The sequence below is a fragment of the Bradysia coprophila genome, chromosome IV (assembly GCF_014529535.1).
Source record: "Bradysia coprophila strain Holo2 chromosome IV, BU_Bcop_v1, whole genome shotgun sequence".
NCBI lineage: Eukaryota > Metazoa > Arthropoda > Insecta > Diptera > Sciaridae > Bradysia > Bradysia coprophila.
The window spans coordinates 11,678,979-11,696,768 of record NC_050738.1 but is presented as its reverse complement, the minus strand read 5'-3'; the positions used below and the strand labels follow the sequence as shown (position 1 = coordinate 11,696,768).

The 17,790-nt window shown below is 38.1% G+C and overlaps 3 protein-coding genes across 4 annotated transcripts; 2 read left to right on the top strand and 1 right to left on the bottom strand.

Moving 5' to 3' along the window:
- Positions 1-988: 988 nt before the first annotated feature.
- On the bottom strand, positions 989-5,283 carry LOC119066260 (eukaryotic translation elongation factor 2). Its single transcript, XM_037168613.1, has 6 exons — positions 5,160-5,283; positions 4,663-4,877; positions 4,259-4,452; positions 2,649-3,679; positions 1,524-2,440; positions 989-1,454 (listed from the first exon to the last, which is right to left on the bottom strand). The coding sequence occupies exons 1-6, from the start codon at positions 5,160-5,162 to the stop codon at positions 1,280-1,282; spliced, it is 2,535 nt and encodes an 844-aa protein (XP_037024508.1). The 5' UTR covers positions 5,163-5,283; the 3' UTR covers positions 989-1,279.
- A 2,071-nt stretch (positions 5,284-7,354) lies between these two features.
- Positions 7,355-9,661, top strand: LOC119066261 (cactin). Of its 2 annotated transcripts, none has more exons than XM_037168614.1 (2): positions 7,355-7,496; positions 7,554-9,661. In XM_037168614.1, the coding sequence occupies exons 1-2, from the start codon at positions 7,369-7,371 to the stop codon at positions 9,574-9,576; spliced, it is 2,151 nt and encodes a 716-aa protein (XP_037024509.1). In that variant the 5' UTR covers positions 7,355-7,368; the 3' UTR covers positions 9,577-9,661. The 2 variants fall into 2 exon arrangements, with proteins under 2 accessions (XP_037024509.1, XP_037024510.1); XM_037168615.1 differs by having other exon boundaries at positions 7,363-7,500.
- A 2,457-nt stretch (positions 9,662-12,118) lies between these two features.
- LOC119066259 (cyclin-dependent kinases regulatory subunit) lies at positions 12,119-13,810 on the top strand. Its single transcript, XM_037168612.1, has 2 exons — positions 12,119-12,346; positions 13,393-13,810. The coding sequence occupies exons 1-2, from the start codon at positions 12,288-12,290 to the stop codon at positions 13,577-13,579; spliced, it is 246 nt and encodes an 81-aa protein (XP_037024507.1). The 5' UTR covers positions 12,119-12,287; the 3' UTR covers positions 13,580-13,810.
- The last annotated feature ends 3,980 nt before the right edge of the window (positions 13,811-17,790 follow it).

The window sequence follows — 17,790 nt, the reverse complement described above, 5'->3', positions numbered from 1 at the left end:
TAGTTTGAAGTACTATTTGAACACTATGTGCTTTTTGGATAAAAATTATTATTTTTTAAATCGATCCACCCTACTCAGTATCGTACTCAAATTTAGTTCAAAACTTACAATCTTTTCTTCATCAATTTAATTTACTTAGAGCTTATCTGCAGAAAAAGATTCTACAGCATTATGATGTTTGTGAATGTAGCACAAGACGAGAAACTTTTTAATGGAATTTCAACAATTTGAGCCCGACATGACTACAACCGGCTATATTTTTCGGAAGGTATGTTGATAAAACTGAAAAGCCTCTAGAGAACACGACGAAAAATGCTAATCTTACTGAAATTTATGTCGGGCTTAAAATTCCTACCTTTCAGTGGAAAAAAGTTGATCAAAATCGGTTAATTAGTGTCTGAGATATCAGATATGCCCTTCAGTGATGTTACCTTGATGTGTGAGGTTCGGGTACACACTACTCAAAGGCTGATTGATATACTGAGCACTAGTTCTTGTACAGCACGATGAATGAATACAAGTCGGCTCCCCGATTCGAGGCATTGTTTCGAAACTTTATCACTTTTACGAAATGTCCCTAACGAAAAAACGACTTACTTCGTAATTTATAGCTACATCTTTGCAAAGAAAAGGAAATTCTTCAAGGGCTGAAGCAATAGCACAATTTCGTCAAGTTTTGTTAAAGGACAAATTCGCTTTCCGGCCACTAGCTATTAGAAAATATCACTGGGTTTCTTTAACGTTACGCTTTGGTAACGGACTAAACAATCAACTATGATCTTGGTAGAGTTTAACTCCGATTTACCGTTAATACCACTATTCTTCTTAACACTTGAGGTACTACTTAGACACGTTATATTTGCCACACTAACAAGCCGGGTAATCTTCAGTTGTCATCAAAATTCTTTTTTTTGTTGATCCATTAGCCCAGCTAATCTTCAAGGGAATTCAATTCAGGTCCAACGTTTTATAAATAAAAACCCAAACATTCTCTTCGTTAAATAAACCGTTTATTTTCGGGTATGTTTCTCACATAACATTAAACCATTATTTATGTTGCTTTTTTAAAACGCAGCTACCAGCCATGAGACTTGGTAGCTTACTTCCACATTTTAATATGAGAGTATCGCGCAGCAGTACTTTCGTTATGTTTTTTTTTGTTGTTTTTGTTTAGATCAAAGAAAAGCCAGAATGAAAAGAAAAATTAAGTTTGAAGTCGTACAAGAATTAAATATAAAAAAAACGAAAAAAATCTCTTAGTGCTCAACAGTTGATGGATTTATAATTTGTCTAGATATTGAGCCAAATCTGGCAGACCTTCCTTGAGACCCTTACGTTTTCTTGTGTCTTGCACGATCTGGTAAACCTTAGCCGATGGTTCAGTTGGATCACCTGGGAATACCTGCCAATGATCAAACACACATTGTGGGAAAGCTTGACCGCCAGTATTCGATCTGAAAAACAAAACAAAAGGGAATTCAATTTCTGTCGCATCGACGGCGAATGTGAGTTGTTCCCATTACCTCAAATCAGCTGTGAAACCGAATGATTCGTTTACAGGCAAATAGGCTTTAACGACGAACATAGGAGTACCGGTGACTTGTGCTTCTTCGAAAACGTGTCCACGACGTCTGTTCAATACACCGTAAATACCACCGACGGCAACTTCAGGACATTGAATTTCACATAAATAAACAGGCTCGCACAAACGTGGCTTGGCTGTGATTGCAGCAGCATACAATACACGACGAGCTGTTGGAATGATTTGACCACCTCCACGATGGATAGCATCAGCGTGCAATGTAACGTCGTAAATGTTGAATCGAACGCCACGCATGTTTTCTTCGGCCAACACACCTTCTTTGGTGGCCCATTGGAAACCAGCAACAACGGAATCCTTGATTTCGTTCAAGTATTGCACACCCTTGGTACAATCGACTAAGATATTTGGACCGGTTCCATCGGGTCCGAAGCACCAAATCTTACGGGCTTCAGTCACATCGTAATCGTATTTCTCGGCCAAATAACGGGCACGGATTTTGAAGTCGTCACGTGAGTTAACATCTCCCTTGTCAATATCTTCAGCCAAACCATCGGGCATTGGGCAAGCCTTCATGAACAAACGATTGTGCTTGTTGGGCGACTTGGACAAACACATCTGATCGGATTCTTCGCTGACTGTTTCACGATAAGATACAACCGGATCGGATTTCTTCAATGGGATACAAGCGTGATCCTCTTCCAAATCCTTCAAGCAAATTTCCAAATGCAATTCACCGGCACCAGCGATGATGTGCTCACCAGATTCTTCAATGATACATTGGACCATAGGATCGGATTTGGCCAAACGTTTAAGACCTTCAACCAATTTGGGCAAATCAGCTGGATTCTTGGGTTCGACGGCAACGCGCACAACAGGTGATACGGAGAATTTCATGACCTTGAATGAGTAAGAAAAAAAATGGAAATTTAATCGACATTGACAAACAAAGGTAAAAGATAAAATTCTCTTTGACGGAGAAAATCAGTAAAAAACAAATCCGCAGTGTTTGTAGGAACAGGTCTGTGATAAGTTATCATCATGAAAACGTGCAATTGCATTGAATGAACGGTGTTCATCAAAAAATGAATCGGAACAACTAACTCACCTTCATGTTGTGGGCATCCTTGAATGTTGAAATTGTACCGGTCTTCACTAAGAATTGATCAACACCGACCAAACCGCAAATGTTACCACTGGGAACATCTTCGATGGCTTCAACGTAACGTCCCATCATCAAAATTGTTCGTTGGATAGCTTTCTCGTACAAATCTTCCTTCTTGCCGGGCGTGTAGTTTGGACCCATGATACGTGCCTTTTGACCGGTGGCAACTTTACCAGAGAATACACGACCGAAAGCGTAGAAACGTCCCTTATCGGTAGTCGGTACCATTTTCGAGATGTACATCATGAGTGGACCATCTGGATCGCAGTTTTTGACGGCAACGGCGGCCTCATCGTCTAGTGGTCCTTCGTACAACATTTCCATACGGTATTTCTGGGCCACGACTGGCGATGGCAAGTGGATGGCAATCATCTGAAGCAATGATTCTCCAGCTGGCAACCATGTGCGCATAACAATTTTCAACAAGGCTTTGCCATCCTTGTCCTTGTCTTCGTGCTTCAATGTAACGCCGATTTTCACCAACAAACTATCGATTTCCTCCTTCTTGTAGTTCATGATGGCATCGAACACCTTGTAGATCGGATCCAAAATGTACATGCAGAATGAACGCTTGTTATCGGCGTCCTTTTGCTTGGCCCATTTCTTGGTCTTTGCGTTGAAGAAATTTTCTCCCCACAAACGGTTCATTAGCTTGACAACTTCGATCTTGAATTTGTCAGCATACAATTCGGAGAATTGTTTCAACGTGAACGCCCATCCGTGAAGTCCAGATCCGAAACCGACGGATCCTCTTGATGGATCGACACGCACTTCACCCATTGGACCGCTATCGTCATTGTAGGTGGCAATGATAACGTTTACGTTTTCAACGATACGTTGGAAAGTCTGATAGAGTTCTTCGGAGTCCAATTGCAATTCAAGCAATGCACGGTCCATTTTGTTCATGAACAAAATTGGCTTGATACGTTCGGCAATAGCTTGACGCAAGACGGTTTCGGTTTGCACGCACACACCTGAAAAGGGGACGATGATATCAGATTGAATTTATTGGTTGCAACAGTCATGATTGGTCAGCGAAAAATTGATTAGATATTGGACAACGTCTTGGTTTGTGTATAGATGTATAGATGAGACAAAATTGATTTAAAATTGACAAAGGATAAAAAACTGATTTCCACGAGAACGGTGTTGTGGTAGGACCGGATCAAATCAAATAAATGTTGTCGCACAAATGTGTTAAACGAAACGAATGTATTGACATTGCGTGATGTGTTGTAACTTATTTAATGTTATCCAATTATTCGACAGACGTCACGTTTCGAGTGCCACATGTCTTACACGCCACACAAAAATTTTAGAGCAAATCAAGAGAGCAGATTCTCTATCGGATTAGACGGAAAATAGCAGAAATGCAAAACTTGAAATCTTGTTGTCGATACACGTGTGAAGCACGCACGTACAAACACATTCACATACACACATACAGACACATTCTGAAAATGTGAAAAAAAATGTCCGAAGATAGAAATGAGGTGATCTGTACAAAGCAGAAGAGATACGTAAGAAAGTATAAAAAAAAACGTAAAATCTACCTGAAACGCAATCCACAACAACCAAAGCACCATCGGTAACTCGAAGAGCAGCTGTTACTTCGGACGAGAAATCGACGTGTCCGGGTGAATCGATTAAATTGATCAAGAAACCCTTTTGTCCCTTTTCACACTGATCGGCATGGGTGATAAAGACCAAATCCTTGTCTTCCAACTCGAAGTACATGGAAATTGCACTGAAAACAAATTCATTTTTATCAAACAATTGTGATGGGTCACTTCTGTTGAAGCAAACAAATTCAGCGGAGCGATAAAAAAAATGCCCCGTTGCAATGTGCAACATTGAAGCATTCAACATCTCATTTTAATTGCAACAAGGACAAAGGAAAATAATTCGTTGGAAATTGAAAAAAAAATGGAGAAAGTGGTTAGGTATAGGTACTCACGTTGATTTGATGGTAATGCAACGTTCCTGTTCATCCTTACGGGTATCAGTGAAACGCGTTTCACCAGCCTTGGCACCGGCAATAATACCGGCCTTAGACACCAGCGAATCGGTCAAAGTGGATTTACCATGATCGACATGAGCAATGACGGACATGTTACGAATATTTCGCTTCTTGTCCATCATGGCACGGATTTCGTCGACTGTGAAGTTCACCTAGCAAAAAGAAATCCATTTTAGTGATGCTTTTCCAGTCAGCTTCGTTTGAATTGATAGTATTTCAAGCCATTTCATTGGCGGAACAAAGGCTTTAACATTGCCGTGACAAAATCCCATTACACGTCAAAACCGATTTCATCACAATAGGCAAAATCCGAAAATTTTACAATCATCATTTCAATCGAAATTAACACAAATTTGCACACAATAATAACTCATCCGGATAAAATGCACATTCATCATTCACTTGGCTTAAATTATTTGTTGGATTCTACGTACCATTTTGGATGTTTAGTGATTCTTTTGATGATTCCGAATAAAACACAACACGCCTGTATATAATGGCGTAGAAAAAGACCTGATTTACAGCGTATGAGAGACAGCTACACTGGCCACCTATGCGTATAAGTCCGGTAGCTTATAATCATTGTTACCAACAGAACTGACATAATGATTGGCACACAATTTTTTAACGCGGTTTATTTGAAATGTTTGCAGAGCTTTATGATATCAAAATTTAGCTTTTTGATGTTCGAGTTCGAGAATACTGAGCAGGCGATCGCGATCCGCTAAACGTAATAGGTCTGTACCTGTTGCTAATTTAGCCCAGTCATGATCAGTAAACTTTGGGGAGGTCACGCAGATCGCCAATTTATTGGATACTCTGGAACACCCCACTTCTGAAGATTTTATATATAAACAAAATTCACCACATCGGGTCAGCGACGAGAATCGTCAAAGTAGGTGAATTTTTGTATGAAATTCGCCATTTTATCGTGAGCTGTGGTGTGTCACCCGCGTATCCTTACCAAAGTTTACAGCCTTGGTTTCTCCTTCGATTTTCAGGTTACACGGTGCAGTTGTGTTTATTCGCCTAGTCGGTTGGCTTGTAGAGGCGCCGCCACATTTTTTTACAGTCAACTCACTGTACTATTTTTTTTGTATAACAACTTCACATTGGTTCATTCCCATGAAATGTCACAGCAGTGAAGTTTGTTCATGAAAAAATTATTCAGTGACAGCAGTCTTTTTATGAAGAAAAGTACTAAATTGTAATAGATTTTACCCTTAGTTTCTAAACTACATTCTCCTATGTGCATTAATTTCATCTTCGTCATGTTTATAGCTCGTTGCAAAACAATACGATACAATACTGACACTATCTAGGATCAGGAGTACAGGGAAACAGAAGAAACGTAGCTATAAATTTCTCACAATATCGGCCAAAAGCGTCAGCAGCATCAATAATAGTATTAATATGACATTGACTGATCGTTAATTTATTAAAGGCTCAGGTTGGAAAACATTTTTACATTTGATGACACTCTTCGAAATATTATATTATGTAAAGAATTAGCCACGAAGGGAAATGATATTTAAAAAAATTTCTAACGCAATCCATCAATTCCATAGAAGTCAGAGAGATCGGAAGCAAACACTAAATGTGATGGATGCTGAATCTCCCACGTAGAGCGGAGTAGCAACAAGAACAACAATCTAAACATAAATGTCGTAGTTAGTCGCAATGAACGTCAACACTTTATACTTTCATTGATTAGTCGAACTGTACACCAGCTGAGGGTCAGTTCTGTTCTTTGTGTGTTTGTCTATTTTTCACATACCTGGTTGGCCTAGCATAATCTAGGAGGCATAGCGAATGGAATACATCGCTCGCTGGGTATAGTGAAGTCGGAGTCCATCAATTTCGTATAGAATTCGTTAGCGGACACCAAACGAATATGAAGGTAAACTTAACTTTGTCTTTTTTCAGTATTTTTGGTGATTCGCTGAATATTCCATTTTCCCATAGGGTACAATCCAAGACTAAAACTTAAGGGACAGTTTACACCCTTGGTCAAACATCATTTCCCTATGGAGTATTTACGGAGAGTGAGTTAATTTTGTCAAGTGATCTTCAGAATTTGAATTTTGGGTGAATTAGTAGATGAACAAATGAATTTCAACGCACTCTCATATGCTTGATTTCCACTTAACAAAAAAGCAATCCATATGAGAGACAATTTTTTCAATTTTTACTTTGTTTACTTGACAGCTCTCACACGGGATACTTTTTGTTGTTTATAAAAGCTGGGAAACTCCTTCTATAAGTTAGTTAATCTCATTGAAAAGTAGGTCAAATTATCAGTGGGTTCCTTAATGATAATTCTACTTACTTTACAATAAGAAAAATTAGCTTTTAGAAGGGAAGCCTACCTTTTATACGAGTGTAAACGTTTTCATAAAAGTGGTCCTTATCAACTACACTTCATATTGTTTGAAATGACAACTGTCACGTACCCAGAGACAAAACGGAATGGAAATGGATAACTGTGAGGCCACCTTAACAGCCTTCTCTAAACCCTGCATAAGGGTTTTGTATCACACGTGGTGCTGATGGCAAGGCGGGAAATTTGTGCAAATTATTTAGTATTGTAAACGCTCAAAATTTGTTGTTGTTCATGGTGTTGCCATGTAGAATAATATCCGCATGTGTCATCTTGACAGCTGGTGTGTGTTTATTCTGTTTCTTCATGTCACAAAAATCGGCGACGAAGCCAATCGTTTGAGTTTTAGTAATCGAAATTTTGTCAAATACATGGGTAAAAAGAGCAAAAAGTAAGTTTTGAATAAACAGAAACCGATCGTTGAACTAATTACAATTCTCATTCTTAGATCTAGACGACGAGATTCGTCCACATCGGAATCGTCTTCAGCCTCTTCCACAGACGACGACTCTCGTGACAGTCGAAGAAAAACAAAAATGAAAAGGCATCGTTCTAGGGACTCGTCTAAAAGAAGGTCTTTAAAATCGACTAAAAGTAAAAAATCGACCAGACATAGATCATCAAGCAGTGAGTCAGATTCGTCGGTCAAACTATTACAGAAATTGGAAAGCAAACGCATCAAGGAGGTAATTGATCGGAAACGAAAGAAGGAAGAGCTGAAGAAGTTAGAAACACCCGAAGAGAAACGTGCTCGTCGTCTGGCGGAAAAACAAATTAAGGAGAACAAGCGCAGAGAGCGAATGGGTTGGGACAATGAGTACCAACATTATACAAACCAGGACAATCCATTCGGTGATGCACATTTGACATCAACGTTTGTTTGGAACAAAAAACTCGAGAAGAAAGGTCTGAAAGGTATGCCAACCGAAGAGCTGGAAATTATCAACCGGCAGAAGCAAATGGAGAACAAGAGTGAGCTGGAAAAGGTTAAAAAACGAAGACAAGAAAGGGAATTGGAACGTTTGCAACGTGAAGAGGAAATGGTTCTTTTGCAACGATCACGTGAAGCCGCTCAGTTTGAGGAATGGGAACGTCAAGAGGATAAATTTCACTTGGAACAAGCTCGCCTCCGTAGCAAAATTCGAATACAGGACGGCCGTGCCAAGCCAATTGACCTGCTAGCACAATACATATCCAATCAAAGTCTGGAGGAATCAATTGAAATGCAAATGCATGAACCCTACACGTACTTGAACGGTCTGGGCATGAAGGATTTGGAGGATCTGTTAGTCGACATCAAAGTGTACATCGAATTGGAGAAGGGCCACAATCACGAGTACTGGGAAGATTTGACCGTTATTGTGCAGGATGAATTACAAAAATTGAAGAAACTTGTTTTGGGTGGAGAATATCATGCCACGGTAGGACGTCGTGAAGGTATCCATCAGAGTGTAGCCAGAGATGTCACCGAAATTTTCAGAGGTAAAACGACATCGCAACTAGAGGAATTGAAGAGGAAAATCGAATCGAAAATCGATGACAAAAGTGATGGTGTTGACATCGGCTATTGGGAGAGTCTACTGTCCCAGTTGAAAGCTCATATGGCTAGAGCTCGCCTAAAGGATAAACATCAAGAGAACCTGCGATTGAAACTGGAACAGCTGAAGCAAGAGCAGGATTCATCGAAAGATCAACAAAGCATCGATCCTCAACCTTCTACATCTAGATCAGCGATTGGAGCCACGTCAAGAGATGATAGCAGAGAAAATAGTTCGGAAGACGATGACATTGCTGATTCTCCCAATGATGGTACCGAAAACATGCTAGGCGATTGTTTTACGTTATACGAACAAGGACAGTATAGTCCCGTCTACATCGATGAAAGTACGTTCGATAGGGACGTAAAAATCGTAAATGCAGATGACGATGAGTCTGCCATTGAGAACCTTCGTTCACGGTTACTTCAAGCGCAAGAAGACGACGATCCGTACTCAAAGGAAGAAATTCGAATGGCTAAGGAAGCCCGCAAAGGCATGGGCGACGATGAAGCCGAATTTTCCGTCGAAACGAAACTCGATTCGCAAATTTATTTATGGTCCGACAAGTATCGACCGCGTAAGCCCAGGTACTTTAATCGTGTCCACACCGGATTCGAATGGAACAAATACAATCAGACGCATTACGACATGGATAATCCGCCACCGAAAATCGTCCAAGGCTACAAATTCAACATTTTTTATCCTGATTTGATTGACAAAGGCTGTACTCCACAATACTTCTTGACGCCATGCAACGATAACAAAGATTTCGCCTTACTGCGTTTCCATGCGGGACCACCATACGAGGATCTGGCGTTCAAAATTGTGAACCGAGAATGGGAATTCAGTTATAAGCGAGGATTTCGATGCCAATTTCAAAATAACATTTTCCAGCTATGGTTCCATTTCAAGCGATATCGATACCGAAGATGAAGGCTTTTTTGTGAGATTCATGTGCAGATTACACTTTTGAAAATAAATTAATTTTTTTTTTGAATAGAGAACCATCGTTTCAAGTGTTCAGGTCTACTGGTTCACGACATTCCTATATCTCACCTTCGAGTTCTGAAAAATTGAGTAATGGTGTGGTGGAATTGACTCGTTTTGGTGACTTTCACCGAAGCCAATCTGAAGCCCCTTCCACCAATTTTATGTATTTTCCGCCTAAACTAACTTTACATTTTTCGATGTTCAATTTGTAAGTTACGACAACCTACTTATTAGCTAAGTCCCTGTTTTGGCCTGATGATAAATTACAAACTATTCAACACGACTGACACTTGTACAAAGTAATCAAACGTGGTGTGTTCCTGCTAATCTAATAAAATGGAATTCGTCGGAATACCCCCAAATTTACACAAGCTTGGCTTTTAGCTTGGTTCTAAAGAAGTGGGATAATAGTCTTTTACTATGCTGCTGCATGTAATAAGGCTATTACATGTATAGGCAATAGCTTTTACATCACTCGCATAGTAAAACGTTATACTACACACGGGAAATAAAGTGATATCTCGTATCATGATGAGTAAAAGTACCTCGGGCTACCGCCCTCGGATACTTTTTCTCATCTGGATACGAAATATCACTTTACTTCCCTTGCATAGTAATGTACTAATTTTTGATACCAACATCGAAAGTTGATACTTTCGCCCTCGAAATCCGGGGCGAAAGTAAAAAAATGCAAGTTATGTGTTTGAGCGGGGAGAAAGAAAGAATACATAAAGCGAAAGTCAATATACATAATGCGAAAGTCGACTACATAATGTAATGGTCGACTCTTGTCAATAAGTGTACTGCGATCAAAATTGAAATAAAGCGTGCGCCAGTGCTCTTATTGAAATTAACATACGAAGTTGATACTTTGTGTTGCTGAATGATTTGTTATTTATTTGTTAATTTTTGTGTGTGTTGTTGTTGTGACGGCTAAATAATTAAATTTTTGATATACCAGTGGGCTGCCGCCCCCTGGACCCCCGCATTTTCTGGCTAAATGCCTTCATATTTCAACATTTTGTTCTGTTGTTTGCGATACGTATCAACTTTCGATGTTGGTATCAAAAAAAATAGTATGAACGACTCGGGTCAAAAGTAAAAAAATTCAACCTGTGCGATTGAGGCCCTTGCCTTCGGCGCGGGCATCAACTCTCGCACACGGTTGAATTTTTTTACTTTCGCCCCTTGTCATTCAATGTACTATATCATAAGACACTTACTAAGGTAGATGGGCTTGGACACCCCAAATTTAACGGCATCTTTTGTGGTTGGTTGATTTTAGGCACTTTCGCATGTCGCCCTCAATTTATTCAGGCTACAACTCGCGAAATTACCGAAGATCTACTGTGCACAACAGATACGTAAATAAATATTTCATGCGCGCATTGTGTTTTGCCTTATTTTCTCCCTTCAATAAGCCGATCGAATTAAACGGCCTCGATGAAGCGCTACATCGAGGCTGTTTGGATCGAATAACATTTCTAGCGAGAGAACTGCAGCACTTTCTCTCCCGTGGGGAGAAAATGAAACTTTTCTCATTCTAACTGTCACTAGTTTATGTTTCCGAAAATTGTATGCCGAATCGAAGTATTCGTTTCATGGAGAAAAACAGCAAAAACAACCGCATTCACGCATGAACAACCTAGTGTTCTCTTGGAGAAATAGAAAATTTTAACTTGAGTGAAAACATCGCTCTTTCTGGAATTTCCTGTTTTCTGCCCTCGGTAAACAAATAACTATTATTAGATAGTTATAAAGTAGATAAATAGTAGTACCAAATCTCTTACTCAAGACATACTAATAGTACATCCGTGGTTCCAAATCGAAGTGAGGGCGGTAACCGAAACTTTTCATGTAAGGTGCCGAAAACAAGAGACAATTTCTACAAAACCGCCGTTTTTGGGCTCGACATATGTAAAAACCTAAAATATAAAACCATTTAAGCCTAAATTTCGCGGAATTGCCTAAAATCAATCGTCCGAAACAGGTACACCAATGAAATTCCTATAGATAAGGTCTAATAAATTAAAGTGTAAACCAGGTATGGTCGGTATGGTCTATTCATACAAACCGGAGGACATAGCGATTTCTCATGACATGAGAGGTGAGTTTCTTTATATGAAATCACTATGTCCTACGCTCCATACAAAGTTTGACATTCGACCATACCTCATTGGGTCTAATGTCTTGACTTGACTATCTAATAGATATGGTCTAATGTTAAAATTTAAGAGCGGACGAAATATCGATTTTAATTAACAAACTCACCTTTTAATGAAAATCATTGAAAGGTGAGTTTATCTATATGATATAGCTATTTCCTCCGGTTTGTATGGACACACCATACCTGGATTGTAATTTCATTGCAAATAACTATTTCAAACGTTCTCATCTGTTCATATTCTAAAAATCGTTCATTGTAAACCCACAATTTAGCAAAATCAAGAGGATCTTATGTGACATCTGGTAACATTATCGTTGAATTTTAAACAATAGGAGGCCATTAGCTGAATTTCAAAATAGCTGTCGACGCTCATAAATCGAATTACTGAATTTAAGTACAGACAATTTCTGTTTTTGTGTGAAATTAAATCGTTTATCGTGCGAATCGTTTAAGTAATAGTTATTTTAACATAAAGAAGCCGCTAAAAATGTCTGCCAAAGATATTTTTTATTCAGACAAGTACAATGATGATCAATATGAATACAGGTAAAACTAAATTAATTTTCACATTCAACAATATTGTCTATTGTTTCGTTGGACTCGCCACCGACTGATCAGACGCTTTCATTTATTTTATTTAATCATTTCATTCAACAAATTCGTTGAATGAATTATTTCTGTTTTGGTTTTGAAAAAAAATATTTGAAGTTGACGTTTGAATTATTTCAACGGAACTTTCCACATCAATCGACGCTCAGTTCAATTTCTTGTACATATCCTCTTATTAGCCTCAGACTGATCTTATTGCATTTACACACAACATAATCGTTGAGTTAATGAACCAGTTAATTCATTTTTAATGAATGGTCAATTGAAGGCGTCATGCAGGGCTGTCTTGGAATATTCGAGAGTCCAATTTTGTTACATATTTGATTATGTCGTTAAAAAAATTTGCGATTTTTCCTGAGTCTTATCACAAGAATCGTCTTCGAGGTAACGTGAGGTCTTCGACATGACAATCACGGAATCACTTCATTTTTCTTCCAAATCATTTTTATTAATAACATGACCTTGAACGTGAATCTAATAGGCGCGCACCCGTTCATTTTGGATGAAATTTGATGTCACTTTCCAATTAGTCTGGTTGATCCGGTGTGGATGTTTAACTAAAACTTCGTTTCAATGTTTCAACTAGACAAATCTGATCTGAGTTAAGTCCGTTCATAGTTAAGTCCGTTAGCCAGTAGATAAAACAATTCTGCTCAGACTTTGCGTTGTCCAAATTTAGCTACTGCACTGGAGGGGAATGGTTTTACAGGCTGCTTAACTATCTTAACGTCAAGAGTCATCTCGTAAGTGAGTTTGTGGACCGTTTTTGACTGATAGTGAAACCTATAGAGCCTACGACAATTGGATTAAGTACAGAAGAAGGTGCTCCTGCTATGCCTATCAGATAAACCTATTTACTCTTAAAATGCGTAAGGTCCAACGAGTCAGAGAAGCGTGCGCGCTACAAATTGCTTTAAATGAAAATCGTCCCGACACTAACCGATTACTAACTAAACTGATGTTTCGTTTCTTTCGTTTTGCAGACATGTGGTTCTGCCGAAAGAATTGGTCCGGCAACTACCCGATCATCTAATGAGTGAGGGCGAATGGAGATCTCTAGGCGTTCAGCAATCTCGAGGCTGGATCCACTATATGAAGCATTCTCCGGAGCCGCATATTTTACTGTTCAGGCGACCGCTCGGAATCGACCAGATAACAACCACCACATAGATTTATTGTTTCTTTTTCATTTTTTTACAAGATAAATGTTAAGTTTTTCAGTGTAAGGGACATGGAAGTGTGGGGAGCATAAGGTCCCTTCTTTAAGAATTTTTTTAAATATCGTCTCACTTGCTGATAATTTATTCGTTTGAATGGAATGCTCTTTTCTTTTCGTCTAACTGTATATAAGAAGATGTAAATTTTTGCTTAATAAAGCTTCGCCCTGCAAGTTAACACAAATTTCATTTTTAAATTATTTTGCATCAGGCAGTCGGAAAAAAATCGAAAATTCTAGGGTGCACAGTGTGTCCTTGAATAAACCATTTCGTTAGCCTTTCAAACTAAACATAAACGTATGTGCTGGTTAACATTTAGTTAGGCTTAGTCTACACTTATCTCAGCTTTGCCTTGGACCAACGAAAATCAAACGAAAACGTTATTTTCAGGGAACCGTAACGTTATAGCTTTATAGAGAAAGTTCCAAGTTTGCAGCGTTATCGTTTCAATTTTTTGTCGATACAGTGAACGACATCTCAAATGTCTCACTGTAATTTTTTTCAGAGAATGTCATTATGAATTTGCAATGACACAATAAAATTCTCAGAAAAATTTTACAGTGAGACATTTGAGATGTCGTTCACTGTATCGTAACAATTCGTAATTTCACCAGCACGTTGTTACCATAAAGCTACAAGAGTACAAATAACGTTACTGTCGTACAGCCTCGGTACGTCAGTGAACGAAAAAAAAACGATACAAAAATGTTACGTTGGGATTGTTAAGGCCGTTATACAATGCAATCTAATCGACATTATTCATTCCACAAGCAATGCCAATGATAATGTATGCATTATAACATGTAAATCGCATGTGAAATGGATAATGTCGACTGGATTGTAATTGTTGGAAATGTGACATTTTCAGTTCCCGCCGCTGTAGTCCACGTTCTTATAAGCGAAATTCTTTTCCTAAATTCTTACTTTCTGTAAGTTGTCGAGTTGGTTTCACTTGGCTTGAACTAATATGTCTCATAACTACTTCAACATCAACAGTTGGTTCTTCGGTAAAAAGTGAAAAAGACTGCTCGAAAATTAAAGCTTATTAAGGTTCGGATCACTCCTTCTAATTATAGTTCAAACACCTTCTAGAAAGCTCGGCAACAAATCGATGGTGTTATGATTTGTGGTCAACATCAGAGGTATTCCTTTGTGTAGACATATCGGTGATACAGAGGTAACGCATTTAAAGTAAGAACTCCAACCATGTCAACTTCAGGCTCATTCAGGTCAACCCAAAGTTGTGATATGATTGGAGATTTAACGTCATATGAATTCATTTCCGTATGCGACTGTAAATTCCTTATATTACTGAGGTATCTCGAGAGATGTTTAAAATGATTTTGAATAACCTGACCTGGTCCGGTTCTGGTCCTTAAGTTTTTTATTGTACACTAACGTAAAAAGATCTGTCGCCTGATTTTCTCGTGCTTTAAAAAGCTTTGATATATTCTGTTGCTTTGATAAATATTGTGAGTGGGACACCTGTTTTCACTTATGAAGAACAGACTAAACCATGCAGTTAAGAATGTAAACTGAATAATATGCGGAAATTAGACTGTAAATCATATTCATTCGATTTCAGAGGTCTGATATACTTCAGTATCAACTTCATTCAGTGATAAAACCAAACAAACGGGAGGAACAAACTTCTCATTATACACACCACCATTTAAGCGAAATAATGAAATCAAAGTTCCATGCCAACAACGTAGGGATTTGTGTGTAATAGTGTTGCATCCCCATTAATTGTTCAGTCGATCGTTATCTGATATTACTCATTAACTTGAAGAGACTCCCGTTAACTATATACATCAACCAGTGATGTGTATAAATTTCGCAATGTTCCTGGAATTTCCGATTATTATTATTTTCGTTTTTAGCATGTTTTGAAAATCGTTCTACGGTATATTCATACTACGAAATACGAAACCTCTCCTCAATTAATGTAAATTGTGTGTAGTAATGCGATGTGTTTTAAATGTCTCGAATTGATTAGATTTTATGGAACATTTAACCATTTCGGTTATTTTATCTCTTCCTTATCATATTGCAAAATTTTCCATTTTTAATTACACACGCATAAAGGCTGCCACCGATTTACTTAGGTATTTGCTAGTTTCATTCGCTCCATACCGCAATAAAACCAATTTAACGTAGAGTATAGTGTTCCATAATGTTTTCCAGCTGAATTCATTCGTACAAACTCAACTCTCTCACATATGGGAATCATGCCCGCACATTAGTAAGCGGGCGTGACACAGGTCCACTAGCAAAAATGTTTTTATTTTTTTAATGGACGGCGGAGCATATTTACAACAAATTTTTGACTCCACTCCCTAAACTCACACGACCCCTAAACTTAGATATTTGGAATCTAGGCATCCATACGAGTTCAACGAGCTATCACACTTGACAGTAGCTTACGATTTGGCTGAGATATTTAATTTAAAATTTTTGTTTTTGTATGAAAATAAGAAAAATTTCGTTTTTTCAGATAACTTAAATCGCCAACATAAGTTAGTTAGTTAGTTCCTAAGGAAAAGTGGATCCAGCAACTCCTAATCGTTTCTATAGGTTTTCCTGAAATTTCGGTTATAGGCTAATTTGTTTGTGTGTGTGTGTGAGTGTGTTGTATATTTTGGTGCATGCTATGGATGGTAATGTGGTGAAAGGTGTGTGTTGTTTTGGGATTTGTTTCTTGTTGGAAATTGTGGGGATCATTATTTATTACCTTCCACTGGGTTGGTACCCAAATTTTGGGATGACAGATGATTTCTGTGGCACTTACTAACTTCCATTGGATTTTTCGATGTTTGGGTTTTTTTCGACATTCCTAAATTTTGGAATGACAGATCATTCTTCAGGCACTTCCTAACTTCTATCGCATTTTTTGATGGAGTTGTGTTATTTTCGATATAAGTGAGGTGTTCCAAGGTTGGTTCCTAAATATTGGGATGGCAGATGATTCCTCTGGCACTACCTAACTTCCATCGGATTTTTCGATGGATTTGAGTTATATTCGACATTGGTGAAGTGTTTCAAGGTTGGTTCTATAAATTTTGGGATGACAGATGATTTCTCTGGCACTACCTAACTTCCATCTGATTTTTTGATAGATTTGGGTTATTTTCGATATAAGTGAGGTGTTCCAAGTTTGGTTTCTAGATTTTGGGATTCAGACTGATTTCTCTAGAATTTTTTAATTTCCGTAAGGTTTTCTGATGTTGTGGAATGACATACTTACAAAAGTGGTGATATCAGTCAAAAAACCCTTAAAGGGTAAATGTGACGCAAGTCCTTTATCCTATGCCACTTGTGACGCAAATTTCTTTTTGTAAAATTTTCTTTCACAAATTTTTGGGGTTAATTTTTTGTTGATAAAACTTTTATGTACGGCACACAATGCGTCACCCTCAGCGATATGAGTTATTTATATATGAGTTAAGATAAAGGACTTGCATCACATTTACCCTTTCTTGTTTTTTGACTGATTTATATATATATATATATATATATATATATATATATATGTAACATGTACCACCAACTAAATGTTAAGCAGCGTGATAAGATAAAGTATATATAACGACGGAAGATAACAGCTTTATCCAATTGATATACTTAACGTTATTATGTTGATGTACGTTAAATGGCTATCGGTAATTCGACTTGATCAGCCTAAAACTTCAGATTAAGAACGACAGCATAAGACGGTAGATGTGTAGGTATATATTGTTTCAGTGCTTCTTGTTCCCCCCCAAAAAAAATCACAATCTTATCAAAGAGTATAATGTGTACCGACCGATAAAAGATGTCATTTATTTAACGCTTTTTTTCCTCCTTTCTTCATAATATTTATTAGATTCTCGCTGGTTCATATTCTGCGCAGGTTGCGCAAGACGCACAAGACGTACGAGAAGCATCTCACAAATACACACGCTTTTTATTGTGTTGTACTCCTCTCTATATGTAGATTTGTCGAATTTAAATCGCATAAAACTGCTACCCATTGAAAATGATTCTAAATGCTGGCTTGTCTAACATAGGAGAGTTGATATAAAATACACTTTTGGTGGTATGGTATGATGGTATTTGTTGTAAAATCGCGAGCAACTTTAAAATTCGAAACGACTAACGATATACATAATTTTTTTTGATGAC

What these genes read in the sequence shown, in the direction of transcription:
- LOC119066260 (XM_037168613.1), bottom strand. An exon ending in TGCATTACCATCAAATCAAC is followed by an intron (nt 4,453 to 4,662) that starts GTGAGTACCTAT and finishes ATTTGTTTTCAG; the next exon opens with TGCAATTTCCATGTACTTCG. An exon ending in TGTTGTGGATTGCGTTTCAG is followed by an intron (nt 3,680 to 4,258) that starts GTAGATTTTACG and finishes TCCCCTTTTCAG; the next exon opens with GTGTGTGCGTGCAAACCGAA.
- LOC119066259 (XM_037168612.1), top strand. Translation starts at nt 12,288, where the DNA reads ATGTCTGCCAAAGATATTTTTTATTCAGACAAGTACAATGATGATCAA. An exon ending in GATGATCAATATGAATACAG is followed by an intron (nt 12,347 to 13,392) that starts GTAAAACTAAAT and finishes TTCGTTTTGCAG; the next exon opens with ACATGTGGTTCTGCCGAAAG.
- LOC119066261 (XM_037168614.1), top strand. Translation starts at nt 7,369, where the DNA reads ATGTGTCATCTTGACAGCTGGTGTGTGTTTATTCTGTTTCTTCATGTC. An exon ending in ATGGGTAAAAAGAGCAAAAA is followed by an intron (nt 7,497 to 7,553) that starts GTAAGTTTTGAA and finishes TCTCATTCTTAG; the next exon opens with ATCTAGACGACGAGATTCGT.